Source organism: Hyperolius riggenbachi, chromosome 1 (genome assembly GCF_040937935.1).
Source record: "Hyperolius riggenbachi isolate aHypRig1 chromosome 1, aHypRig1.pri, whole genome shotgun sequence".
NCBI lineage: Eukaryota > Metazoa > Chordata > Amphibia > Anura > Hyperoliidae > Hyperolius > Hyperolius riggenbachi.
The window spans coordinates 589,849,688-589,876,537 of NC_090646.1; the positions used below are offsets into that span (position 1 = coordinate 589,849,688).

General features: G+C 45.5%; 2 protein-coding genes and 2 non-coding genes across 8 annotated transcripts in view; 1 reads left to right on the forward strand and 3 right to left on the reverse strand.

Moving 5' to 3' along the window:
• The window catches only part of AGGF1 (angiogenic factor with G-patch and FHA domains 1), a 105,740-nt gene extending 96,459 nt beyond the window's left edge, over positions 1-9,281 (forward strand). For all 3 annotated transcript variants that reach the window (XM_068248923.1, XM_068248915.1, XM_068248933.1), the window contains one exon: positions 2,392-9,281. In XM_068248923.1, the coding sequence (XP_068105024.1) occupies positions 2,392-2,589 (198 nt within the window). In that variant the 3' untranslated portion in view covers positions 2,590-9,281. The remainder of the gene's footprint in view (positions 1-2,391) is intronic.
• A 3,001-nt stretch (positions 9,282-12,282) lies between these two features.
• Positions 12,283-26,537, reverse strand: SDHAF1 (succinate dehydrogenase complex assembly factor 1). Of its 3 annotated transcripts, none has more exons than XM_068271731.1 (3): positions 26,443-26,537; positions 17,300-17,640; positions 12,283-12,573 (listed from the first exon to the last, which is right to left on the reverse strand). In XM_068271731.1, exon 2 carries the CDS (start codon positions 17,611-17,613, stop codon positions 17,353-17,355), a length of 261 nt encoding a protein of 86 aa, XP_068127832.1. In that variant the 5' UTR covers positions 17,614-17,640; positions 26,443-26,537; the 3' UTR covers positions 12,283-12,573; positions 17,300-17,352. The 3 variants fall into 3 exon arrangements, with proteins under 3 accessions (XP_068127832.1, XP_068127831.1, XP_068127834.1); XM_068271730.1 differs by having other exon boundaries at positions 26,438-26,512; XM_068271733.1 differs by lacking the exon at positions 26,443-26,537 and adding an exon at positions 24,859-25,468.
• Positions 15,443-15,565, reverse strand: LOC137532970 (small nucleolar RNA SNORA47). Its single transcript, XR_011024092.1, has one exon. It is a non-coding gene; the product is annotated as a small nucleolar RNA SNORA47 (small nucleolar RNA).
• On the reverse strand, positions 22,795-22,923 carry LOC137532966 (small nucleolar RNA SNORA47). Its single transcript, XR_011024091.1, has one exon. It is a non-coding gene; the product is annotated as a small nucleolar RNA SNORA47 (small nucleolar RNA).
• Positions 26,538-26,850: the final 313 nt, after the last annotated feature.

The following is a 26,850-nucleotide window of genomic DNA, read 5'->3' on the forward strand; positions in this document are numbered from 1 at the left end:
TCTCAACCAACCAGAAAAAAATCACAGGCAGGCTCTGCTGTGCTTAAATATTCCACAACTCCCCCAAGATTAATATACTTTCAAGTACTGTATTAAAGAACAAGCGACACCCATGCTAACCTAGAAATAAAAAACGCATATATAAGTAGATAAATACTACTTCTACTTACATGACAGATGTATTGTGCCATCCACTTAATGATTCCTGTGAATTTTATAAAGGGAAAAGCAGAAAATCCTATTCTAGGTAGTGGCCATCTTGCCAAGCTAATGCTGACATCATATCCTTCCTGACTCTCGTTTCCCCCCCTCCCTTCTCTTGCTCATTGTGTATTCATTAGCTGCCCTCCTCCCAGAGTCTTCAGACACTCCCACTGAGGTGTATACTAACAACTGCATTGTCTTTTTTTTATTTACACATCCAATCACTGAGTCACCTCAGCCTTGCTTGTAAACACAAGTGATCAGAGGGTGTTTCTGATAAGCAGCTAGGCAGGGAAATAAATGGAAGAGGAGGAGTATATTATAGATAAAAAGAACTCCCAGCATTCAACTCTTTGGCACTAGGGCCAGTGCTCCTAAAGTATGTGATAACTACAAACCATAACAGCAGAAAAAGTTTTTTGCAAGTTTTGAATGCAGGATTAGCATCTTTATCACTTATTACACTCAGACCAGTTGCTGTTAAAATTTGATTTTTATGGTGACAATACTGCTTTAACATTTAATTGTGACGTTCACTCCTAAGCCTCATACATGTGTACAAGGACTGTAACCCAGCAGAGATCCGGGTAGTGCTGGGCCTAGGCTGCACAGCGATGCTCACTCCTAAGCCTCCTACATGTGTACAAGGACTGTAACCCAGCAGAGATCGGGGTAGTGCTGGGACTAGGCTGCACAGCGATGCTCACTCCTAAGCCTCCTACATGTGTACAAGGACTGTAACCCAGCAGAGATCGGGGTAGTGCTGGGCCTAGGCTGCACAGTGATGCTCACTCCTAAGCCTCGTACATGTGTCCAAGGACTGTAACCCAGCAGAGATGTACAGTGATGCTCACTCCTAAGCCTCGTACATGTGTACAAGGACTGTAACACAGCAGAGATCGGGATAGTGCTGGGACTAGGCTGCACAGCGATGCTCACTCCTAAGCCTCGTACATGTGTCCAAGGACTGTAACCCAGCAGAGATCGGGGTAGTGCTGGGCCTAGGCTGCACAGCGATGCTCACTCCTAAGCCTCGTACATGTGTACAAGGACTGTAACACAGCAGGGATCGGGGTAGTGCTGGGCCTAGGCTGCACAGTGATGCTCACTCCTAAGCCCCGTACATGTGTTCAAGGACTGTAACCCAGCAGAGATCGGGATAGTGCTGGGACTAGGCTGCACAGCGATGCTCACTCCTAAGCCTCGTACATGTGTCCAAGGACTGTAACCCAGCAGAGATCGGGGTAGTGCTGGGCCTAGGCTGCACAGCGATGCTCACTCCTAAGCCTCGTACATGTGTACAAGGACTGTAACCCAGCAGAGATCGGGGTAGTGCTGGGCCTAGGCTGCACAGCGATGCTCACTCCTAAGCCTCGTACATGTGTACAAGGTCTGTAACCCAGCAGAGATCGGGATAGTGCTGAGCCTAGGCTGCACAGCGATGCTCACTCCTAAGCTTCGTACATGTGTACAAGGACTGTAACCCAGCAGAGATCGGGATAGTGCTGAGCCTAGGCTGCACAGCGATGCTCACTCCTAAGCCTCGTACATGTGTACAAGGACTGTAACCCAGCAGAGATCGGGATAGTGCTGAGCCTAGGCTGCTCAGCGATGCTCACTCCTAAGCCTCGTACATGTGTACAAGGACTGGAACCCAGCAGAGATCGGGATAGTGCTGGGACTAGGCTGCACAGCGATGCTCACTCCTAAGCCTCCTACATGTGTACAAGGTCTGTAACCCATCAGGGATGTACAGTGATGCTCACTCCTAAGCCTCGTACATGTGTACAAGGACTGTAACCCAGCAGGTATCTGGGTAGTCCAGGGCTGAGGTTGTACAGTGACTCTTACTCCTAAACCTTGTACACATGTACAGGGACTGTAACCCAGCAGGGATTGAGACTGGGCTGAGGCTGTGGCATGAAGCTGGCAGGATGAGTTGGTGGATAATGCCCCCGGCCAGCGCTTGACTGAGATTGGGGGGGGGGGGGGGGGGGCGCTGTATGTAAGCTAGATTCTTGCAGAAGCCCAGACCAACTGTCTTGGCCGAGAACCATGTGGCGTATGCACACGGCATTACACATAAACGTTTTCAAGGCATTGATCAGATTGCTGTATGAAGTCGTGGACGTCTCTGGCTTGATGTGAAACCACTAACTTGTAACTACTTCCTTTTTATTATTACAGATTCATCTGCAACTGCATAAGAAGAAGGCCGGCCTGGGGACACACAACCCTACCTCCGTGGAAGACATTCAGAGCCCTTCTAAGAACAAAAAGAACTGGGAAAAGGCTCGAGAGAGATATGCAGAGAATTTCCAGGATGTCAAAAAACCTGATGCAAAGAAAGCTACGTCCTGGGTTAAGAGCACACAGGGACCATGAATTTGCTATGAAATTATGATTTTTTTTTTTCTTAAACTCTGATATTTAATATATATTAATATCAGAGCACCGCTATTGAAGAACTGTTCAGAATCATGACCGCTTGTTAACGTGTGTGAAATGGCAGCCATTTATCAGGCAGGCATAACCATGCCATGTGGCGGTTTTTCAGTCACTTTACAGCGTATGTTGTTACTGCCATTTTTAGGAAGCCAGATGACAGGAAGGAACTATAGAATACATCAGATGTTTTGCAGTTCAACTACTTTTATAGGGCAGGTATTCTTTCTGCTTCTGGTGTGGCAGTTACTGTATTATATCTGTACTTACTTTTGTTCGTTTTTTTACAGAAACCTTTGTAGCAGAGCTACAGTTGGAATTTCCCCTGTAGTCCAATAGATTAGCAACACTATTGTAAAGGTGCCCATACATTGCGTCGAATTCTCGACGATATACAGCAGATTCGATCACTGTGATTGAATCTGCTGTTAAATAATGCAAACGCTGGCTGATCAACCGATTTCCATCCAAAACCGATCTATGCCGGTGGAAAATTTTATCTTGATTGCTGGTGGGTCGTGAGCGCGTTGATATCGGCGTTCGATCGACTGACGCAGCATAGTGGCAGCAATATATTACCTCTCCGCTGGCGAGAGTCCCCGCCGTCCCTTCTCTGGCTGGCCATCTTCTCTTCACTTCCTGTCCCGTCCTGTCAAAAAAGCTCAAACAGTAGAGCGCCCTCTACTGTTTGAGCTTTCGCTGGTCACAGGAAGTAAAGAGAAGATGTCCAGCGGGGACTTGCGCCGGCAGAGAGATAATGTATTGCTGGGAGCGGCGGCCAGCAGTAGCTCCACAGATTGTGAACAGATTTCATGCTGAAATCAATTAAAAATCTGTTTGCAGTGTATGGGCAACCATTAGATCCCTTTCTGATCAGATTAGATCAGAGAGGGATCTATCTGTTGGTCGATCTGGTGGCAATCGACCAGTGTATGGATAATTTAGGTTCAAAGAACAGACTTTTTTGTAAGTGTCTGAAAGGGTTATTTGGGTTACTTGTATTTTGTTCTGGGAGCTTTATCAGAGTTTGGTGGGAGATTGTTTTATCTCTAACAGGAGATAAAGTTTATTTATCCAGAGAGCCTCTGGGCTATATGCAATTCACTTTTTCACCTGAGTTTTCTCCTGGGAGATAATTTTTCATCTTCGATTTAAAATAACTTTCCAGCACTTTTTAACTAAAATAGTACCAAAAAGGAATGATTGTGAATCTTGAATTCATGTATACTGCACCATTTGGAAGTGAATGGATCCCTCCGTGTACATCAACCAGCGTGAAACTAACAGCCGCATGAGAGAGCGTCCAGCTGCAGAGGACGTAAGCGGCGTATGAACAGTTACATCCAGCGCAACGGCGTGACCGGACTTCCCTCTCCTCCTTCACAAAGGATATAGGAGTGTCTGCGGAGTTTGTTGATGTACACGGAGGGATCCATTCACTTCCAAATGGTGCAGTATACATGAATTCAAGATTCACAATCATTGTTATGCTTTAGAACTTGCTCATTCAATTTATACTGCTAACAGCCTTGAGGATTGGTGCGCGCACTTTGGAACCTGCCTACACTTAAGTGTGTCATTTTAATAATTCACAGATCTGTGCAATATTGAACTATCAGTTCACAACTTTGATCTTTTACTGGGATCCCCTTTTTGTTTTTGCATGTATGGTCACTGCAGTGAGACTGTGTGAGTGGCGAACATATGTTGTTGAATTTAAAGGGGAAGGTGCTATTAATTAGTCTAAGGTCAATGTTTTATTCATTTTATGTTTAACCATATTAATTAAAGAGTCATAACCTTTATCTAGCGCTGTGGACATTTTTACTATATTTACAAGATTGGGTGTTGGAGGAATTGCCTGGTCCACAAAGCAGCTGACATATTTGTAGGCGTGGATACGTATACCAGTGATTGTAACTAGTACCAAAAAGGAGGTGAAAAACTAATGTCAAAATTATTTTGAGTATTTTCTTTTTCTCTGGTGGATTAAAAGGCATTTTATTGACAAGTTTAAAAATATCACCTAGGTGAAAAGTCAGGAGAAAAAGTGAATTGCATATGGGCCTCTGTGTGCAAGCTGGAATTGATATTACTTTGGGTCAAAGGCAAGTAGGCACGTTTTTTTAAAGCACAAATGAAGTGAGAGGGATATGAAGGCTGACATATTTCCTTTTAAACTATGCAGATTGCCTGGCTGCCCTGCTGATCCTGTTTTTAATATTCTTAGGCCCGGTTCACATCTGCGTTCTGACTCTGAGCCAAAAGGATCCGGTGAGCGGATCTGGGCTCAGCTTCACCGGATCCGGATGACTCAGTCCGTGGCCAGGTTCACATTGTGAAAATGGATCTGATCAATGATTGATCGGATACGGTTTCACTCAGCAATACATACCTAATCTTCCATACCAGCCGGCTGTAGAGGCTTCCTCTGTGACTACACAGCTCGTCATGTGACTTGTCATGTAGTCACATGACATGGAAGAAGACGGAAGCCTCTACCGCCGGCTGCTACAGAAGATTAGGTATGTATAAACCCTCCCTCACCCACCCGTCTGGCTGCTGCACCCTCCCGTTGCTAGATTCACGGCGGCCCATGCCCCCATCCCCGGTGGAATGGTCTGTTTCTTCACTAGTGTGAAGGAACGTTCCATTTTCCATTGCCCTAATGCTGCTGCATTTTTTTTTCCGGATCTGTTCCGCTAAGCAGATCGGTCCGGAAAATTAGGGCCTGCAGCAATTTTTAGGTCCGTGGACCGGAACGTATCTATACCAACGGACGCATGTGAATGGATCCATAGTTTAACCTTGGATCCTTTCACATCCGTTCCGTTTGTACAGTATACGTTCCGGTTACTTTCTGGGAAAAAAACGCTAATGTGAACCAGGCCTTAGCCCCTGAACAAGCATGTGAATCAGATGTTTCTGACTAAAGTCTGAATGGATTAGCTCCATGCTTATTTCAGGTATGTGATTCAGACACTACTGAAGCTAAAGAGCTCAACAGGGTGCCTGGCAACTGGTATTGCTTAAAAGGACATAAATATTGCAGCCACCATATCCCTCTCAGTTCAGGTGTCCTTAAACTGTGTGTTACGCCAGACTGTAGTACTGCATTAAGGCTGGCTTCACAGTGGGACGTTACAGGCGCACGTTAGAGCAGCCTGTAACGCACCCCACCGCACAGCAATGAAAAATCAATTGGCTGTTCACAGTGCCCACGTTGCATTACATAGTAACGCTGCGCCACCAGACAACGTACTGCATGCAGTACTTTCTAAGCGGCAGAGCCGCGTTAGACTGCTTGCACATGCTCAGTAGCGTTGGGGAGGAGCGGAGAGCGGCCAGGCACATGGCTAATTAATATTCACTGCACTCAGTGACGTGCAGTGTTTACTTCCTGGAGCGGCCGCTCTGTGCAGCGATTGGCCGGCGGGACCACGTGATGCCGCATGCGCACAAGAGTACGCATCACGGACGCCAGAGTGAGCTGCACAACGCGGCTCACTCTGACGTCCAAAGCAGGGAGCACCAGGCGTTGCGTTAGGGGCACGTTATGCGACCATAACGTCCCCTAAAACGCAACGTCCTGGTGTGAAACCAGCCTAAAGGTAAATTCTAGTTCTGTCGAGAGAATCTCAGCACTTTGTATATTGCAGAGAGTCACAGCAAACACCATTTTAGCTTGAATACTTTTGGAGTGTATAAAACCTAATCCTGTAACGCTATTTTTAGTAGTCGCTGGGAGGTAGGAGTATCCAATATTGCTGCCAGTTAATGGATTAGTGCAGTTGTTGAGAATGAGCCTCCTGCCCTGTGCAGTTCATTAGGCATACTCTGGAATCTGAATCCATATCCAGTCTTGTGACTATCTGGTTGAGGTGATTAAGGCCTGCAGAAGATGGCGAGGACTTTTTGGCCTCTATTCGCAAAGCATTACCAAATTTGGTAATGCTGAAAACAGCTGATTTTACCGATCACCTCCCCAAATTCTAATTCCCTAAAACTATTACCGCACAGAAAATTAAAATTACTAACTTGTGAGGTAAATTACTGACTTGCGCGGTAAATACCTCAAGAGATGCCCAGAAATTGCAATTGACAAAGATTAAAGCATTTGGTTAATCAAGTAAGTAGTCGATATTTTTCTCCAGCTCTGACCAGCCAACTTGCTCTCTCCATGAGGTAACATTGGCAGACAGCCAATAGAGAGAGCCACACAACCCTGCTTCTCAAACGGATTTGGTTCGACACCCTGGAAGGTGGGACTTCACTCTGGTAGTGAAGGTGACATTTTATGAGGCTTTTCTGCATCCCTTTAGATGTGAAAATCTGAATACGGTTATACAAAAGCGCTCCCCCTGGTTGCTGCAGCCCATCTAAACTGATGCTAGAGATGCACTGGACAGAAAACCCCAACTCGTACACACAGCTTCCTGTCTGCTAACCTGCTACACGGCTGGTGACAGTAACCGAGCAGGACTTGGTGTATTGAAGCACGTTTGTTCGGTAAATTATTAAACGTCTACCTCATGCAGAAAATCTTAAGTAAATTAGGAAAAAAAAAAGCTTTAAAATACTGAATGTAGTATTTAACCGACCCAAATGATTTTATAGAACTACCCTTAGTGACTTGAGGCTAGTGTGTCACCTTAGTACATGGCACACTTCATGACTTGTGCTAGCTGTCTTGAGTGTTGTCTTCCCATTGAGTTCATAAAGAAGATTCCTAGTGTGGTTTATTGTGGGGGGGTTTTTGTTTTTTTCTGTCCAATGCAAGACATTCGCAGTGTGTAGTGGACTAGTGGCATTGAGTTGTAAACTTTCTAATTGATTTAGTTGATGCAGGCAGTGGTCAGTTTGATCTGTCTAGAATCAGGGATGTCAAACTCCAGTCCTCAAGGGCCAAAGTATTCACACATTTTTTTTTGGTATACAAAACAATTAGGAAAGGTGTGATTCATCAAATAGAACCCATTTCTCAGTACATCCTAAACCCTGGCATGGATATGCCCCCTCATCCGTACTAGAGTTCGATCCCTTCGGTCTGGATTTTGAATGCTCTGTCAATGAGAAACTGGTGGTTTTACCAATGCCCTTCTGAGCTGTGTTTATGTATTGGGTCTATATATAGTCTTGCAGGTGAGCGACCATGTTCTGCATACTTATACTTTATAGATGAAAGACAAAAAAAAGGGTCTGGATTTATGAAGGTTCTCCTAAGCTGGGATCAATGGTAAAGATTATGGAACCTGCCAGTGTGAAATTATTAGGCTCCTTTCACACTATGAAAGAACAGTGCCATGTGATAATTCACTCGCAGCATTTCAGAAAAGTTGCATCATACAGTGAGACACACATTACCATGAAAGTATGCCTCACTGCCAGTGTACGAGTAATCGCGCACGTCATTCTATAAACGCACTGCATCCATCACGTCATCCTGACGGAACCCGTTGCATTGCACCACAATCAATGCAATAGGCTCATAGAACTATTTGTGTCTACAAGTATATGATTGTATGTCACTGAGCGGAGAGGGCTATGCAGATTTTCCTGTCGGCGCAGTCTGCCGCAGGGAACAATCTGCATGCAATGGTGTGATCCTCCTGAGTTTTCTCCATGGAGATATTTTCAAACCTTATCAAGAAAGAAATTATTCAAAGTGAGTTTGTTATCCTTTTACCAACTACCAACTTTTTTTTTTCAATGCTAATTGCTGAGAAATTACTTTTTTAGATGAGATAAATCATTCATTGGCTATAGGCATTTGTGTGCAACCTGCATATATGCCTAGTACACACCATACAATTTTATGTTAGATTATTTTCTGTAAAGTACTCACTACAGGCTAGAACGATGGGTCTGTCAGACCCTTCCGCTGGGCGGTTGTTCTCCCAACAGTAGTGCTGAGCGGATCATTCAGAAACAGCCTTATCAGTCTGCAGATAGACTGGACACGCACTACCGTCGGCAGAACGCCCACCCAGCGGGAGGGTCTCACGGACCCATCGTTCTCTTTAGTAGTGCGTGTGTACGCACCTTTACTCTAATGGTGGGCATACATGGTACGTTTTTCAGCTCAATCGATTTTGCTGCTCGATGCTTTTATCTTCCGCTTGTTTTTCTTATCTTTTTCCATTCACTTCTATCAGGAATCAAGCGTCAAAATGATTGAACGGGAGATCAAACATGTCAGAAATGATCTAGCTAAACATCTAATCACCTCAAAAACAAACAGTGTATTCCCAGCATAACAGAAAATTGTATGGTGTGTACCTAGCATAAAGCTTGGTACATTAGCTGGTATGCAATCTTGAACCTTCAGCCCTAATTTGACCCAAAGTGATAGAGCAGTTGTCTTGCATGGATTTGGTAATTCTGTTGTGCTCTGATAACTTGCTCTCATAGCCAGTATTTATCATTTTCCCTCCAACCACAAACTCAATTCTGCAAAGGAGAGCTTATATATTAAATGTCTAATCATTTATCTTTTTCCTATCGTTACATACAGTGGCAGGCTGACACCTTGTGTGTCCAGTTTTTTCTTCTGCGAAGAAGTACTGTATTCAGGTTTTTTTAAAATGCTGAAATTGCACATGTAATTTCAATAAAATGTATTTTATTATAAACCTATAGCTGGTATTATTGAAACGGTTACACCATCTTCATGAAGGTTCTCATTTATCCAGGTCTTATTTTCTGGACAGTATTTTCTGTTCCCCTTACTTGGTGACGTCTGGCCTTTGTTGGGCATCTTTCACGTGGGAGGCTGAACTGCACAACTTTAGGTCAATATATCGCACACGTGGTAATAGTGAATGCTTGATCCTCAGGCAAATGAAAAATCCAATTACAAAGAAAGGGTCCACACACAGACTTGCTGGAACTCGTGATCATTTATTGTCCCATAACACACACGTTAAAGGGAACCGAAGCGAGGAAAATTATTTAAAATAAACACATGACGTAGCTGCAAATTAATATCACATACTAACCTCGCAGTCAGTTCCTTGCCATTTTCTTCTTAGTGATCCTTTCCAGTTCTGACAATATTTTGTCAGAACTGAAATATACCAGTTGCTGTCAGTTACAGCTGAATGTGCAAGGTAATGTCCATGTTTCCCTATGGCTCAAATGGGCGATTGGTTTATGACCAGGAAGCTGTTATGGGGTAATGGCCATTTTTAAAATGGAGGACGGAGAAATCCTGTGATCAGAGGACAAACAGGACGCAGGAGATGAGAAAGAGATTGAGTAGTAGACTACACAGTAGGTAAGTATGACCTGGGTATGGTTATTTTGACATTATTTTCAGTTCAGGTTCTCTTTCAGACATCTGACCGTAAATCCATTTTACGATCGTTTCGGAGCCAATAAAGTCCCCTTTGTAAAGGTATAGGGCAGAGAAACATAACCTCCACGTGTAAGAAAACATAATAATAAAAATGACTCAACCTCAATTAGCAAATCACACCACCCCCAATTGGGTGGAGAGCAATCACAAAACCGTTTGGGTGAAACTATGAATGAATGGGTCCACCGATTGCCGCATACCTCTGCATGAGTCCTGTGTCACTCCATGTATTGTGCCCTTGCCCTGTGCGAAACATCCTCAGGTTGGGGAGGTGTGGTTGCATGGGGGTGACACACAATCTGGGCTCTCGACCCCTCGTAGTTCGGTGGGCGGAGTCATCACTGTTCAGGGTGGCAGAGTGGTGTGACGCTATATGCGTCATTGGCCTTGAAGGGAAGTGATCAGTGGGCGGCAGCCATGTTGTCTGGGCGCCTAACGTTACCATCCACATTGCTACAGTGGGCGGCAGATTTACAGCCTGTCTTCAGGTGTGTGTGTGTAATGGGAAAATGAATTGGCATGAGTTCCAGCAAGTCTGTCTGCGGTCCCTTCCTTTGTAATTGAACTGCGCACTTGGGCAGTTCAGCCTTCTGGCCACTAGCAGCATTCGGGTGCAATGAATATGCAGCAGCGTTTGTAACACCACACATTTTCATTATAGCAGCAATAAAGAACAAAGTTTCAACTGCATTATGAAAAAGACACCCCCCCCCCCCAATCCAATTTAGATTGGCCGATCACTGATATACTTTACCACCTGCATGCAGTATGATGGCCAACAGATCCTGAATAATATGAACAGATGGTGTAGGTAAGCTCTCATACTACATGGAAGTGCTAGAATTGGCCAATCAAAATTGCACATGTGCAAGGCTTTAAATAGCTGCACCAATATTGAGCTGTCTGAAAATGCTGGTCCTGTCCTGGAACAAGTATACACGTGATGGGAAAGGTCATATTGGCAGCCAACATAGCTTTAAGCAGGAAATTAGCACAAGCATAATCAGATTCAGAAGCTGTGAACTTAATAACTCCCTGAAAATAGGGATGATCAATGAGATGCAAATATTGGAGTTCATGCAGGATTATATAAATTTGTATATAAATGTATGCAGCTTGAAAATTAACCAATCCATTTAAACCTGGATGGAACTTGATTGGACCATGTCAAGCTGCATATATATAAAAATTTACATAAATCTGCATGAGCTCAAAATATTTGCATCTCAATGCCCATCCCTACCTGCAAAGTCTAAGCTCCCGAGGACCTTGGGGACACACAATACGTTTTTTGTGGTCAATTTTCCGCACGATCGATTCACCATTCGATTCTCATCTTCCTTACTTTTTTTTATTCACTTTTATGAGAAATCGAGCGGCGTATCGGATATGATGGAATTTATCAATCAAAGGCATCTATCTGAACAATTCTATCACAAAAACAAAACGTGTTCCCAGCATGAAACTGACCATTTGTTGGAGTTTTAGGCTCATCACTCAGGCCTAATGCACACCAAAAACCGCTAGCAGATCCGCAAAACGCTAGCGTTTTTCTTATGAAGCGTTTTTGGTGTACCAGATTAGATATTGTTACAGTAAAGCGGTTACTGAACAGCTACTGTAACAAACGCCTGGAAAACAGCTCTGATCTAGCGTTTTATCAAGCGGTTTTCCTATATTTAACATTGGAGGCAGAAACTCCTCCGAAATCCCAAAAATGCTGCAGCCCGGGAGTATGCGTTTCTGCAAAACGCCTACCGCTCTGGTGTGCACCTGCCCATTGAAATACATTACCCAAGCGGATTAACAGGCGGATTGCATCCAAATCCTCTTGGGGTGCACTGGGCCTAAGGGGTTACTGGCTGATGAGACCTTTCTCAGATTACTGTGACTACTTGACTTTATCTCAGACTGGATGTTGAAAAATTATTAGGGCAGATTTATCAGAACCAATGCAAAAGTGAAGCACAAGCCTAGATTCAGTATTCTGATTGGTCGCTTGTGCTAGGTACACATGATGCATTTTTTTTCCCTGTCGATTTTCCGCCCGACTTATCTTTTCTTATCAATTTCCATTCACTTGTATGAAATCGACCAGAAAAACGATCGGAAATATCAGGCATGACAGTAATTATCTACCGAACCATCTAACACAAAATTGTATAGTGTGTACCTAGCATTAGAGCAACTTGTTTTTCCTGAATTCTGCACTGGTTTTGATAAATCTGCCCGTTATCTAGTATAAAGAAGAATAAAGACAAGTTACACTGAATGTATACATTTAGAAATATTATAATATTTATTTACATTAATATAATGGGTAGTTTGAACAATTACGGTATTTACATCTAAAACCACTGGAGCAACTTCCACAGTTTTAGGTCATGGTGGTGAAAAGGTCTTCCAATCATCCCAGCTAGAATTCAGTCCATTCACTTGCGTGACATCATCAGTGCTGAATGCTGGGAGTCACACCAGGCTCAGGACAGGAGCGCAGGCCCTTCTTCACCAATCAGAGCAAATCTTGTCTCCAGAGTCGGTATAATGTTACATTTCCCACAGCACACCTAGGGACATAACACAGAAGTCAGATCTATATCACAGCAAAACACTGCTTTCACTTCTATTTATATGGGTACACTGAAGGACGAGTCTCAGATATTCCCATAGGGATCAGTCACACTTCTAGGCATTACTGCTTGGGGGTGAGCTTTCCTACTCAAGTAAATGGTGCTCATTAGGGATGGTCAATGAGATACAAATATGAGTTTATGCAACTATATGCAGTTTCAAAATGGACCAATCAATTTAAGCCTGGGTTTAAACTGAATGGTACATTTTCAGACTGCATAGATATGCATAAACTCGGAAATATTCACATCTCATTGATTATCGCTACTGCTCATTCACACACATTATTACTGTCACTCACAAGGAACAGGCCTTAAAGTGATATTTTGCTCTAAAAGATTTGCCATAGCATAACCTTTATGGGGGGAAAAAAAAAATCATTAGAATTTATAGAAATCTAAAAAAAAACTGCAGTGTTAACTTGGTTTCACTTTTGCATGGAGCACTGAAGGGGTTAGACACTGAAGTGTCAAAAAAAGCATCTTTTTATTAAGTGTTTAACATATTAGCCCTAACTAAACCGCCGCATTCCCGACGCTGTAAACTATCTAAATCCCCCCTCCCTCTCCCCTGCAAAATCCACGACTTTCTGCAGCCCTGCCTCACACGCGTCTGTCAGCGGTGGATCTCCGCCTCCGATCCAGGCTGACAGACGCATGTGAGGCAGAACTGCGGCTCATAGCCCTGCCTCACACGGAAGCGCTGCCTGGATTGCCCCCCGGGGAGTTTAGGGGTATTTAGTTAGATTTGAGCAGCAGTTTAGGTAGGGTTATTATGTTAAACACTTTAAATAAAAAGATCGTTTTTTTGAGACTTCAGAGTCTCTTTAAGCCTCAGTGTTTATTGTATGGGGGAGCTGCCTTAGCAGAGCTCCTGCAGTCTATTCATAAGATAACTAATTAAGACACTTTGATCTGGCTAAACAAGTGGATTTATTAACCACCCTGGCGTTCTATTAAGATCGCCAGGGCGGCTGCGGGAGGGTTTTTTTTTTTAATTAAAAAAAAAACTATTTCATGCAGCCAACTGAAAGTTGGCTGCATGAAAGCCCACTAGAGGGCGCTCCGGAGGCGTTCTTCCGATCGCCTCCGGCAAGCAGAAGTAACAAGGAAGGCTGCAATGAGCAGCCTTCCTTGTTTGGCTTTCCTCGTCGCCATGGCGACGAGCGGAGTGACGTCATGGACGTCAGCCGCCTCCGATCCAGCCCTTAGCGCTGGCCGGAACTATTTGTTCCGGCTGCGCAGGGCTCGGGCGGCTGGGGGGACCCTCTTTCGCCGCTGCTCGCGGCGGAGATCAGGCAGCACACGCGGCTGGCAAAGTGCCGGCTGCGTGTGCTGCTTTTTATTTCATCAAAATCGGCCCAGCAGGGCCTGAGCGGCACCCTCTGGCGGTAATGGACGAGCTGAGCTCGTCCATACCGCTAAGGTGGTTAAGCAACTATATGGGGAATAAAGACTTTTCATTGTGTGCTGTGCAAGAGTTTGGGTCCACTTTAATCCCTAGGGTGACAGTTCCAGCCCAAGCCCTTACAGGACCTCTGTCGCAAAAATCTAAAAATGTAAAATACATGTAAACATATGCAAATAAAAGGTAAGTTTCTTCCAGAGTAAAATGAGCCATAAATTACTTTTCTCCTATGTTGCTGTCACTTACAGTAAATAGTAGAAAATATCTGATATTACCTACAGATTTTGGACTAGCCCATCTTTCCATGTGGGGTTCTCAGGATTTTATTTTTAAAAACAGTTAATGGCAGTTGCTGTAACTGCAAAAAAAAAAAGTGCAGGAAGGCTGGCCGGCATCTTTGTATAAGTCTTTTTCAGGGAATGTCTTTATAAAGAATAAAGGCATGCTGAGAATCTCCCATGAAGAGATGGACTAACCCAAAACTTGTCGATAGTGTCAGATTTCTTCCACCTGCTGTAAGTGACAGCAACATAGAAGAGTAATGTATGGCCCTTTTCACTTTGGAAGAAATGTACTTATTTGTATGTCTTTTAAATTTTAAGATTTTCTCGACAATGCCTCTTTAAAGAGAACCCGAGGTGGGTTTGAAGAATATTATCTGCATACAGAGGCTGGATCTGCCTATACAGCCCAGCCTCTGTTGCTATCCCAAACCCCCCTAAGGTCCTTCTGCAATCCCTCATAAATCACAGCCACGCTGCTGACAAACAGCTTGTCAGAGCTGGCTGTGTTTATCTCTATAGTGTCAGTCTGCTGCTCTCCCCGCCTCCTGCAGAACTCCGGTTCCCGCCTGCATCCCTTCCCTCCCTGCTGATTGGAGGGAAGGGACGGGGCAGGGACCGGAGCTATGCAGGAGGCAGGGGAGCAGCTGAGACTGACACTACAGATGTAAACAAAGCCTCACAGCACGGCTGTGATTTATGAGGGATTGCAGAGTGCAGGGGGACCTTAGTAGGGTTTGGGATAGCAACAGAGGCTGGGCTGTATAGGCAGATCCAGCCTCTGTATGCAGATAACATTCTTTAAACACACCTCGGGTTCTCTTTAAAGGAAACAAAGCAAATTGTACTGCCCCATGATATACTTTCCCCGGGCTTCCTCCAGCCGACATGTCCCATGCACCATCTCCGCTCGCAGCCTCCGGCCCGGGGTCCCCGCCGGTGCAGAGGCCGACCTAGAGGTCATCCTTACTACACATGCGTGAAGCGCCACTGTCAATCAAGTTTACGTAGTCCGCAATGGCTTACTTTATATTCCTCTGAGCTAAGTTTGCCCTTAAAACCCTATCCAAATAATGAAACAGATTACAGGGGGCATAGGTACTGAAATTGTCCGTGCAAAATGTGTATTTGCCAGTCCATGGAAATGAGAAGCCAGCAGACACATCAGACATCATTACTTTAGGAGGGAAATACCAGTAAGAAGCAGTAGAGGAGACCGCTCCACTTTCTCATTCCTCCACTTTACTAATGGGGTATGGTGTGCCCTCACTCGCAGTTTCTGTGGTGGTGTTTTTAACCCCCCATAGTTTCCCTGGTAGTGCTTTACCCCCCCCCCCCCCCCCCCATGTAACTTCACTGGTGGTGTTTAGTGCATGCATCCCCATATAGCTTCCCTGGTGGTGTTTAGTGCACCCGCTGCCTCCCCCATATAACTTGCCTGGTGGTGTTCAATGCCGCCTAGATCTAACAGGACAGACAACTGTACTCATTGCCCAAGTAAGCTATCCGCCAAACATAGCAGGTAACTGAAGTAACTGTTCGTTAGCTGGACTGGCTGTAAGTGTTTAAAGTGTAATGAATGAGCGAAAAAGGATTTCTACTTACCTTGGGCTTCTTCTAATCTACTGTGGTCAGTCAGCTCCCTTGATGTTCTCTTGGTCCCATCCATTGTGCCATTGTCCGCCCTGTAAAGTCCACGGTTCAGCTTGGTTGCAGACTACTGCATAGCTGGGAGCGTTCTGCACATGCGCAGTTCGTTAAGAATGTGACGGCACTTGTGCAGAATGCTTACAACCTCGGGAGCGGGATGGAGGAGGTGCACGGCTTGTAACAGCAGATGCACAGAGGCCTGCAGCCCAGCTGGATCGTGGACTTCCCAGGAGAACAACGGATTGGACCGGAATATCATTGAGGAAGCCGACTGACTACAGGGAGGAAGTCCCAGGTAAGTAAAAATGAATTCTACCATTCAACTCAGGGAAGTCCCAGGTATGTATAATTTTTATATCGTCTCAGGTTTCCTTTAAAGCGGAACTGTAGATCTAAAATAAACACATTGTTTCAATTATCTGGGGCTTCCCAAAGCCCCCAGCAGCTGTCCTGTCCCGCGCCGCTCCTCAACGAGTCTCCGTTCCCCCGCTCGGTCCCGTACCTCGACTTGTAAGTTGATGCCAGCGCGGCTCTGGCCAAGCGTATCCTTTCTTCGCGGCCCCCTCTGCAATAGCGGGGAAAGGAAAGAAAGGTGGCCAGAGCCGCGCAGACGCAGTGGCCCAGCCGCGAAACCGAAAGTAGCTGGCAGCGGGAGAACGGAAGCTCGTTGAGGAGCGGCGCGGGACAGGACAGCTGCTGGGGGAAGCCCCAGGTAAGTGAAACAATGTGTTTATTTTAGATCTACAGTTCCGCTTTAAAGGACCACTGTCGCGAAAATTTTAAAATTTAAAATACATGTAAACCTATACAGATAAGAAGAATGTTTCTTCCAGAGTAAAATGAGCCATAAATTACTTTTCTCCCATGTTGCTGTCACTTACAGTAAGTAGTAGAAATCTGACATTACCGACAGATTTTAGGGGTTCTCAGGGTTTTCTTTATTTTTAAAAGCACTTAGTGAATGGCAGTTGCTCCATCCAACTGCCCAAAAAAGTGTACGGTGAGTAGGGAGGCTGGCCAGCATCTTTGTATAAATCTTTTTCAGGTAATGTCTTTATAAAGAATAAAGGCTATGCTGAGAATCCCCTACGGAGAGATGGACTAACCCAAAACCTTTTGGTTCTGTCAGATTTCTACTACTTACTGTAAGTGACAGCAACATAGGAGAAAAGTAATTTATGGCTCATTTTACTCTGGGAGAAATGTACTTATTTGTATGTGTTTTAAATTAAGATTTTCGCGACAGTTCCTCTTTAAAGCCTGGGATTCTTCTCAACAGCAATGTTTGAAATCCATAGGTAATATGAGAAAAAAATGTATTTACATTGCATGTAAGGCTGTGTAAATCCAATGTACAGACTGCACAGTACTCTGTGTTTAAGAGGGTCTGGGGTCCTCCGGTGAGTCTTTAATGAACATCCCAAGCTGTTTTGTGTTGGCGTCTTTCAGCTGGTCCAGCTGCCTCCGCCCTCGGCGTACGAGATATTCAATGTGCATAACGTCCGTCCTCGGGATCTTGGCATTCTTTCTGAACTCATGCTGGATCCGGGGCAGGAACCCTGGTTTGTCCTCCCCAGCCCTTAGAAACTGTTTGTACAGACTGAGAATTTGTTTCTGAAGGTTGCTATGCCTTATCATTGTATTTCACATCACTGGACTCTTGTTCTAAGAGTGGAAAACAGAGAAGTTACATCAAAAATGACTTTTTTTTTATAACTTGCATACTCAAATCTTGCTATGATGCAAATAAATCCCATCGACAGGCACAGATTCAAAACTATCTGATACCATAGTAATTAAAGGGAATGTCCAAGCAAAATAAAAAAATGAGTATCACTTACCTGGGGCTTCTACCAGCCCCATGCAGCCATCCTGTGCCCTCGTAGTCACTCACTGCTGCTCCAGTCCCCCGGCTGGCAGCTTGCCGACCTCAGAGGTCGGCGGGACACATTGCGTACATTTTTACGCATTCCCGCTAGTGCAGGGACATTAACACATACATTTTTACGCATTACTGGTTCAATGCGTAAAAATGTACGCATTGAACCAGTAACGCGTAAAAATGTATGTGTTAATGTTCCTGCACTAGCGGGAATGCGTAAAAATGTACGCAATGCGTCCCGCCGAACTCCGAGGTCGGCAAGCTGCCAGCGGGGGACTGGAGCAGCAGTGAGTGACTACGAGGGCACAGGATGGCTGCATGGGGCTGGTAGAAGCCCCAGGTAAGTGAAACTTTTTTTTATTTTGCTTGAACCTTCCCTTTAAAGAGCTCAAATGCAGATTCTGCAACTAAAAAATCCTATCTTGAAATTTTGACCACATGACAAGAAACAGAGTACAGGCTTTGTGAGTGGGGGCACTGCAGCGAGTACATTTGAAATCGGCGCCGGTAGACTTGGGTGCAGGATACAGCTGTTATATGGCTGATCCTGCTTCTGCACAAGTTCGGGCCGTGTTAATTACTACTCCCCCTCCAGGCTGCCATGGATAGTGGGGGAATGAAAAAATTCGGCTTCCAGTGATTGCTAGAGGCCGAATTATTGTTTTATAAGCAACTTCAGCTCCGTCCTCTGACGCCGCCGATGTTACTCACTGAGCGCCCCTATAGACTGATTCCCATTACAGTCTATGGCGGCGCTGGCTGCGCCCAGATCTAGCAGCGCTAAAAAGCACTGCTCCAACTGCAGCTGCCTGGATTGCATCATCCTGCTAATCAGACCACAATGGGGAAGGCACAGTCTAATGCCTGATGCAATCAGATTTTCTGCCAGATAAATTATTTCCAACAGGTCTGATCTGATTTTCAATCGATTTTCCATTCACTTCTATGGAAAAAACGATTGGAAATCAGTTTGGACCTGTTGGAAATAATCTGGCAGTAAATCTGCCAAAAAGTGTCATCGTGTATCAGGCATTAATCTCTGTAAAGTTAACCTGCTGGGCGGTCTGGACGAGCTCAGCTCGTCCAGTACCGCCGGAGCCTGCCGCTCAGGCCCTGCTGGGCCGATTTGGCTCAAATAAAAAGCAGCACACGCAGCCGGCACTTTGCCAGCCGCGTGTGCTACCTGATCGCCGCTGCAGCGCGGCGATCCGCCGCATGCAGCGGCGAAAGAGGGTCCCCCCAGCCGCCTGAGCCCAGCGTAGCCGAAACAAAAAGTTCCGGCCAGCGCTAAGGGCTGGATCGGAGGCGGCTGACGTCAGGACGTCGGCTGACGTCCATGACGTCACTCCGCTCGTCGCCATGGCGACGAGGTAAGCGAAACACGGAAGGCCGCTCATTGCGGCCTTCCGTGTTACTCCTGGTCGCCGGAGGCGATCAGAAGAACGCATCCGGAGCGCCCTCTAGTGGGCTTTCATGCAGCCAACTTTCAGTTGGCTGCATGAAATAGTTTTTTTTTATATAAAAAAAAAAAAAAAACCTCCCGCAGCCTCCCTGGCGATCTTAATAGAACGCCAGGGAGGTTAAACTAAGAAAAAAAAATCCCTCTGGGGGATACTTACCTTGGGAGGGGGAAGCCTCTGATGAGGCTTCCCCCGTAACGGCAATCCAGCATTGGAAGCCCCCGACACCATAGCTGACAGGGAAGTCGGCTGTGGCGTAGGAATGCCTGCAATATTTACCTTTCTTGGCTCCAGCGCACTAGCGGCTTTACGGAAATAGCCAAAACCCGATTGGGTCCTCTCTACTGCACAGCAGAGTGGACCCGATCTGGCTCAACTATATCCACCGGAGCACAAGATGAGGGCCGCTACAATTATTTACCTCTCCAGCGTTCAGGGGCTTCCATTGCAGGATGCCAGGATGGAGGAGGACGGGGAAGCCTCGTTAGGATCAAGAGGTTTCCCCCTCCCATGGTAAGTATCCCCCAGAGGGTATTTTTTTTTACCCTTACAGATTTTCTTTAAAGAGAACCAGAGACGAAGCACCCTCATGTATTTTACCATATATATCAATGGGAACATGACAGTAAACACCTACTCTGCTCTTTGTTTCATTCTTCTCTGCTAAATCTGCCTTTTATCGGCTCTGATAAGAATCCCCGACTGAGCATTCAGTCTAGCTTTGCCCCAAATGATTATAGTTGAGTCGGTCTTTTGTGATGTCTTTTCAAGCCCAAGTCTGCCCCCTTGAGGCCTTTCCTGCTATGTATCCGCCTAGCAGGAAATCAGAGCAAGGAGGGGGCAGGCTTGGGCTTGAAAAGACATCACAGAAGACTGACTCAGCTATAATCAAAGGAGGCGTTTACTGTCATGTTCCCATTGATATATATGGTAAAATACGAGGGTGCTTCATCTCTGGTTCGCTTTAAAGGGACACTTAAAGGGGAACTTCAGCCTAAACAAACATGCTGTCATTAAGTTACATTAGTTATGTTAATTAGAATAGATAGGTAATATAATTTTTTACCCACACTGTTTTAAAAGAACAGGCAAATGTTTGTGATTCATGGGGGCTGCCATCTTTGTCATAGGGGCAGCCATCTTTTTGGTTGAAAGGAGGTGAAAAGGAGCAGGAGACACAGTTCCAACTGTCCTGTGTCCTGATAACCCCTCCCAGCTGCACACGCTAGGCTTCAAATGTCAAATTTAAAATGTAAAAAAAACAAATTTGCACCAAAACAGCAGAACGAGAGCAACAACATCAGCAATCCCATCATGCTTTGCACAGCATCAGGGGAAAAAAGCCCGGGCAGTTTTCTTCTGTGCAGCTAAAAATGAGGCTTGGATAAGAGAAACAAAGTTCTGATGCTGTGATACTGTTAAAGAAACACCAGGCCTTTTCAGTGCTGCTGAGTCGATTTTTAGTCCGGAGGTTCACTTGAAGTCAAACAAAAAAAATGAGTTTTACTCACCTGGGGCTTCCAATAGCCCCCTGCAGCTGTCCGGTGCCCTCGCCGTCTCCCTCCGATCCTCCTGGCCCCGCCGGCAGCCACTTCCTGTTTCGGTGACAGGAGCTGACAGGCTGGGGACGCGAGTGATTCTTCGCGTTCCTGGCCACAATAGCGCCATCTATGCTGCTATAGCATATATCATATACCATATAGCAGCATAGAGGGTGCTAATGTGTCTGGGAACGCGAAGAATCACTTGCGTCCCCAGCCTGTCAGCTCCTGTCACCGAAACAGGAAGTGGCTGCTGGCGGGGCCAGGAGGATCGGAGGGAGACAGTGAGGGCACCGGACAGCTGCAGGGGGCTATTGGAAGCCCTAGGTGAGTAAAATTCTTTTTTTTTTTTTTTACTTAAGTGTCCCTTAAAGTGATCCTTAAGCCAACTGAAAAAAATGAGATTTACTCACCTGGGGCTTACCTCAGCCCCCAGCAGCCGATCGGTGCCCTCGCAGCTCCGCTCCGATGTCCCAGGACCCGCCGGCGAGCACTTCCGGTTTGGCCGTCACCGGCCGACAGGCATGGGAACGCGAGTGATTGTTCGCGTTCCCAGCCTGTATATCGCCCCCTATGCTGCTATTGCGGCCAGGAGGCCGCAATAGCAGCATAGGGGGCGATATACAGGCTGGGAACGCGAACAATCACTCGCGTTCCCATGCCTGTCGGCCGGTGACGGCCAAACCGGAAGTGCTCGCCGGCGGGTCCAGAGGCATCGGAGCGGAGCTGCGAGGGCACCGATCGGCTGCTGGGGGCTGAGGTAAGCCCCAGGTGAGTAAATCTCATTTTTTTCAGTTGGCTTAAAGATCACTTTAAAGAAGATTGTAGTATATAGCAATGACAGTCTGTGGTTCAAGAAGTGACCAGTGTCAGGACTTTACAAGCAACTCATTTGACAACAGGTAAGTGCACTAGGTGGCACCCAACTAAAACAAAGCATTAAAAACAGCTTAGAAAATGGATGGTAAGTGTTGGCCTACCTCCACTTTTAGCCCAAAAAAGCATTTATTCAGCACGTCATGCGCTTTCACTAACTTCCTCTGGCTAATAAACAGCGCCAGAAGGCCAACTTCACTGTCCTTCATCCACACCTCATTATCACAAAACTGGAAGGAGTGGGATAGATATTCTCATTGATACTGAATGCTAACTTGATCACCACCCCCCAGTATATTTATTGTGCCGCTATCCAACTATAGATGTCCATCCTCACTCTGTTAAAGAGGACCTGAACTCTTGCACAGGACAGAAGGAAAACAAAGAAATGCACCCTGTATGTATTTAGAGAGTTTAGCCCTAGTCTAATTCCCCCCTCATTTGTGTCTAATCACAAGTTGTAATTTGATCTCTCCCGTGTCAGCTGACTGGCCCGGCAGATAAGCTTTTTAAAAAGCACAGGATGCTAATAGGTCTGCTTCCACGAAAGCAGGAAGTAGAAACAGTATAGATTTATTGTAGGATCTCACACAGCTGTAACAATGAAATGTTTTTCTTTAAAGGTTATTATGTTGCTGCTTATCTTTTGGGCTGGTTCACACGGTTGCTTTCCCGGTGTTTACCGCTGGCATTTAGGCGCAACGTTTTTGGGATCTACTGCCGTTCCAATCAAGTGACAAGCTTTTACAGCTTTCATGAAAGCCTGGCGGTAGATCCCGGCGATGCTTCTCATCTCGAAAGCAACATGTTGCTTTCAGAGGCGGTAAGCCCCAGAAAACAAGTGTAGGGACCCGAACCGCTAGCTTTGAAGGCTTCCCAAAAGCTAGCATCTAAACACCGGCGTTTGAACATGGCACCAAGCGAAAGCTCGGCAGAAGCCCGTGTGAGCCAGCCCTTCAGGTCCGCTTTCGAAAGCTTCAAATTGACCCATGCTCAGTGTCCTACTATTTAGAAGTAAGGTTTAATCCATGGTAAACAGAACAAAATTTAATTATGTCCATTTGTAAATGCAGCATGGAAGCCAATTTCCCAGCAGAAGCAGGCAGACACCATGCATGCAGTGTTACTGTAGGAGGATATAACCAGTGAGATGCAGTACAGGAGACTGATCCACCTTCTCATGCCTCCACAAGAGCAAATTTGACAATCATATGTTACCTTTTAAACTCAGATGTAAGACCATTTGATCATGGTCGATTTTTAATAGATTTTCCCTTGAAATTGATTAAAGGACAACTGAAATGAGAGGGATATACCGGTAAGTGAGAGGCTGCCATATTTATTTCTTTTTAAGCAATACCAGTTGCCTGGGTGCCCTGCTGATCGTGTGCCTTTAAAGTGGATCCAAGATGAAAAAAATAACTATAGCAATAAACGTGTCTATATATCTTAAAGGAATACTATCGATACCCAAGTGTTCTAAAATGACAATGTACAAATAATGTCTAAGTAGCTGTGTAAACATTTTCCTACTTTTCATGTTAAATATCAGAGGCAAAAACTGTAATTTATTGCGGGTAGGATTTAGCTATATTGGGACAGATCAATTGCAGAAGGGGTGTCTGCTTCAATGCACAGCCAGAGTTTCATATCAGACTACAGAAAGAAAATATCAAACTCTGAAAGCAAAAACAGTATGAAAAAGCTGTGAGAATTAGTTACATTTCCTCTGCTCTCTTCAGACAGGTCAGTCAGAAACCGAGCGCCCAACAGCTGCAGCTCCTGTGTCCTGTCTCTCTCTGTCACACACAGAGCTACACATAGAGTTAACTGATCAAGTGTGAGGGGAATTTCCCCTCTCCTCATGGCTCAGTCTGCCGTCAGTTTTGGCATCAGTAAACTTTGAAAGTATTTTTCTAACAGTAAACAAAGAAGTTGCTACTAAAATGTATGCACCAGTACTTAGCAGCACTTCCCAAACAATTCCTGTGTCAATTGAAAAAAATATGTGAATCGATAGTATTCCTTTAACTAAAGTTTAGATGGTTTACACAGTATATCCAGCTGCAAACAGAGTCAACAGTATATGATCATTTCTTCCTGTGATACAGTGAGTGCGGCCATGTTTTGTTTGTCACCATCACACACAGGCAAAGATGCTCTGCATCTCCACCCCTCAGCCTGTGAACTCTACTCCCTTGCATCTGAAATCAGTGTGCAGAGTATATAGTACAGTTGCCCCCCAGTATAGTTTCCCCAGTCAGTTGGCCAGCCCAGTCAGTCCACAGTAGTTGGCCCCAGTGGGGGGGCGTCTTATCTTCCGCGGCTGCTTTTCCTGTAACTGTCTCCCTGTCCCTTTGCTACACAGACTAGGAAGACTGCCTGTATGCGCACTGATAGGCAACCCGCTGTCCTGTCATAGCGGCACAGCGGGTCGCTCTGACTGTGACATGCGGTCTGAGTAGCGGAGGCAGAGGGAAACCATTACAAGATAATCGGCCGCCCACCTAGATGCAAGTGTGCACTGCCCATGGCCCCCTCCTCGCACCCCGGCTTCTTGCCTCTGCTCCAGCTCCACTGTCCACCTTCACCAATCAGCACACAGTGGGGCAGGCAAATGTAAATTAGATGTTCCTCCTCGCCAGGCTCAGCTCCCTTGATTAACTGCAGCATGGGACTAAATGCCGAGGAGTTGGGGGCGGGGTTCCTATAGTTTTAGTTATAATCTGTTAGTGTATTAAAATTAAGCATTTGGGGGGGGGGGGGGGGGAAGAATGCCCCAGAAACTATATGCAAGGAGCACAAAAATGAAGAATGTAAAAGTTTATCTCGGATCTACTTTAACACTTTTAGTCATAGACACTGCAACAGATCAGGTGTGTCTGACATTATTTTCAGATTTGAAAAGATTAGCTACATGCTTGTTTCTGGTGAGAGTCAGACACTACTCCAGCAAAATAGATCAGCAGGGCTGCCAGGCAACTGGTATTGTTTAAAAGGAAATAAACATGGCAGCCTCCATATCTCTCACTTTAGTTGTCCTATAAAAATCTACAATACGAGGCCCCCCTCCCTCCACTACCCTTAGGCCCCCTAAAGAGTATTAGCACAGTGGAGTACTTACCTCTCCAGCCACCACGCTCCTTCCTGTGTGCTTCTGTCATCACTGGCTCACAGGCAACGGGAGATGTCAGGAGCCAGCTAGACCGGTGAGTGAGAGTGTGCTCTGCTATTACTTTGTAGGGACCCCAGGGGAGCAGTAAAACTGGGGGGAGGACATCGGCTTAAGGCACCCCCCTCCCTCCAACTACAAAATGAACTGTCCTGTCCAATCTGTGATGTTGATCGATTTTGTCTGGAAATAAGGGTTGGGCAGCATGTTGTGGCACCAATCTTCTGCAAATTTAATCAGTGATTGAAGCTGCCACGAAAAAAAAAAAAAAATCAGTGTATTGGCACCAAAACTTTTCCTTTCCTCCAGGTTATAAAAATAATCTGTCTGGCCATCTAATAGCACAGGAGTGGAGAAATGAACATTGAATTCAGGTGCTGGTCAATTCAATCTAGGAGCCAGCAAGAAATGTTGGTGCTAGTCTACTTTAGGGTACCCAGCAGGGATGCTCATAGGTGACAGTTCTCCAATCACAGCACCCTCTTACAGCACAAAGCATTGTGATTGGCCAAATAGTTTGGGCCCTGGTTTACTACAACCACCTGGAAACCTAGCAGTTCGGGAGAGTGCCGTCCACCCAATCACGTTAACTGAATCTCCCAATGAGGTTTCCTGCTGGGTCCCCTAAAGTAGACTAGTGCCAACATTTTTAGGAGCTGGCACCAATTACAAAAAAAAAAAAAAAAAAAAAAGCCTTCATTAAGCCTACCATACACTGGCAGACTTTCACCCCGACTGATTCCTCACTGATCGACAGAGAGGGATCTATTACTGCCACACACTGCACATCAATTTTTAATATATATTTCATTATGAAATATATCAACACTCCATAGTACGCTGCTCCCACGATTCCGAACCCTGGCGATACTAATGGAGGACTAATCAGTCAACCCCAGAAATCAGGATTCTTATGGAACCCACATTTTCTAAACACTTGTTACAGGTCTTTGACCATAAAAAGAGTAAAGCCGAAAAGATCAGCATTATAGTCATGAAGATGGCAGCATTTATATTCCTAACTATAGCATGGACCGGTGTCCACTTGGATAGTGGAGATTGCACATCACCACACAGGCAGCTAACTGGGGTTGCAAAGGTTAATGCTGCTGATGGGCATTATGAGGTTAATGTATGACCTGCATGACTTTGCACATGCTCAGTAGCATTTGTATGCTATTTTGTCGGGTATGCTAAAATGTTGGAACACCGGAGTACAGAGAAGATAAAAATACTACTTAGTATAACTGGCAGTGATCAGCGTCCTGATTTACTGTAAGCGCCCCTTGCAGTTGTAAACTGCATTAATACTAAAGGCACATTGCTGTACTTTGTTGCAGGCGTCTCCTTTTCCTACAAACAGAACGCAGCAGATGGGAGCTCAGGCAGGAGACCAAAGCGAGCTGAGCTCTGTTGACCACCAGTCTACAGTCCCAGTAATGCTCTGCATTCTGGATCTTGTAGTTTTCCCTGCTAGAGAGCTAGCTGAAAAGTCTCCCAACTCCCCGCATCCCAGAGCCTCAGCACTGACCTTACCCTCCACGCGGCTCACGTGCTCTGCGGAAATAGAGGAATTACCAAAGAAGAGACGGAACTTCCTTCTTCCACGGACCGCTCTGCTGCCACCTGCTGACTGAACACATTCATTACAAGATATTGGCTGGGTATAGCTCACATACAATATAAAATAGAAACCAGGTTCACACTGTAACAAAAGTGGATTGCAGCACAATCTGCAATTAAAGTGAACATGAATTATGGAAACTAAACTTCAGGTTAGTAACTTACCTAAATGGTGCAATATGGTCCATTCCGCCCAGGGCCGGTGGCGGTGCTACCATAGAGGCAAAGGGGGCAATTGCCCCAGGGCCCCAGAGCATGTATGGGCCCCCAAGGTGTCCCTCCCCCATCTTAACTGTTGCTTCCCAGGGCCTGTGCAGAGTG

Coding starts and splice junctions, on each gene's coding strand:
- SDHAF1 (XM_068271731.1), bottom strand. CDS start 17,613: ATGATAAGGCATAGCAACCTTCAGAAACAAATTCTCAGTCTGTACAAA.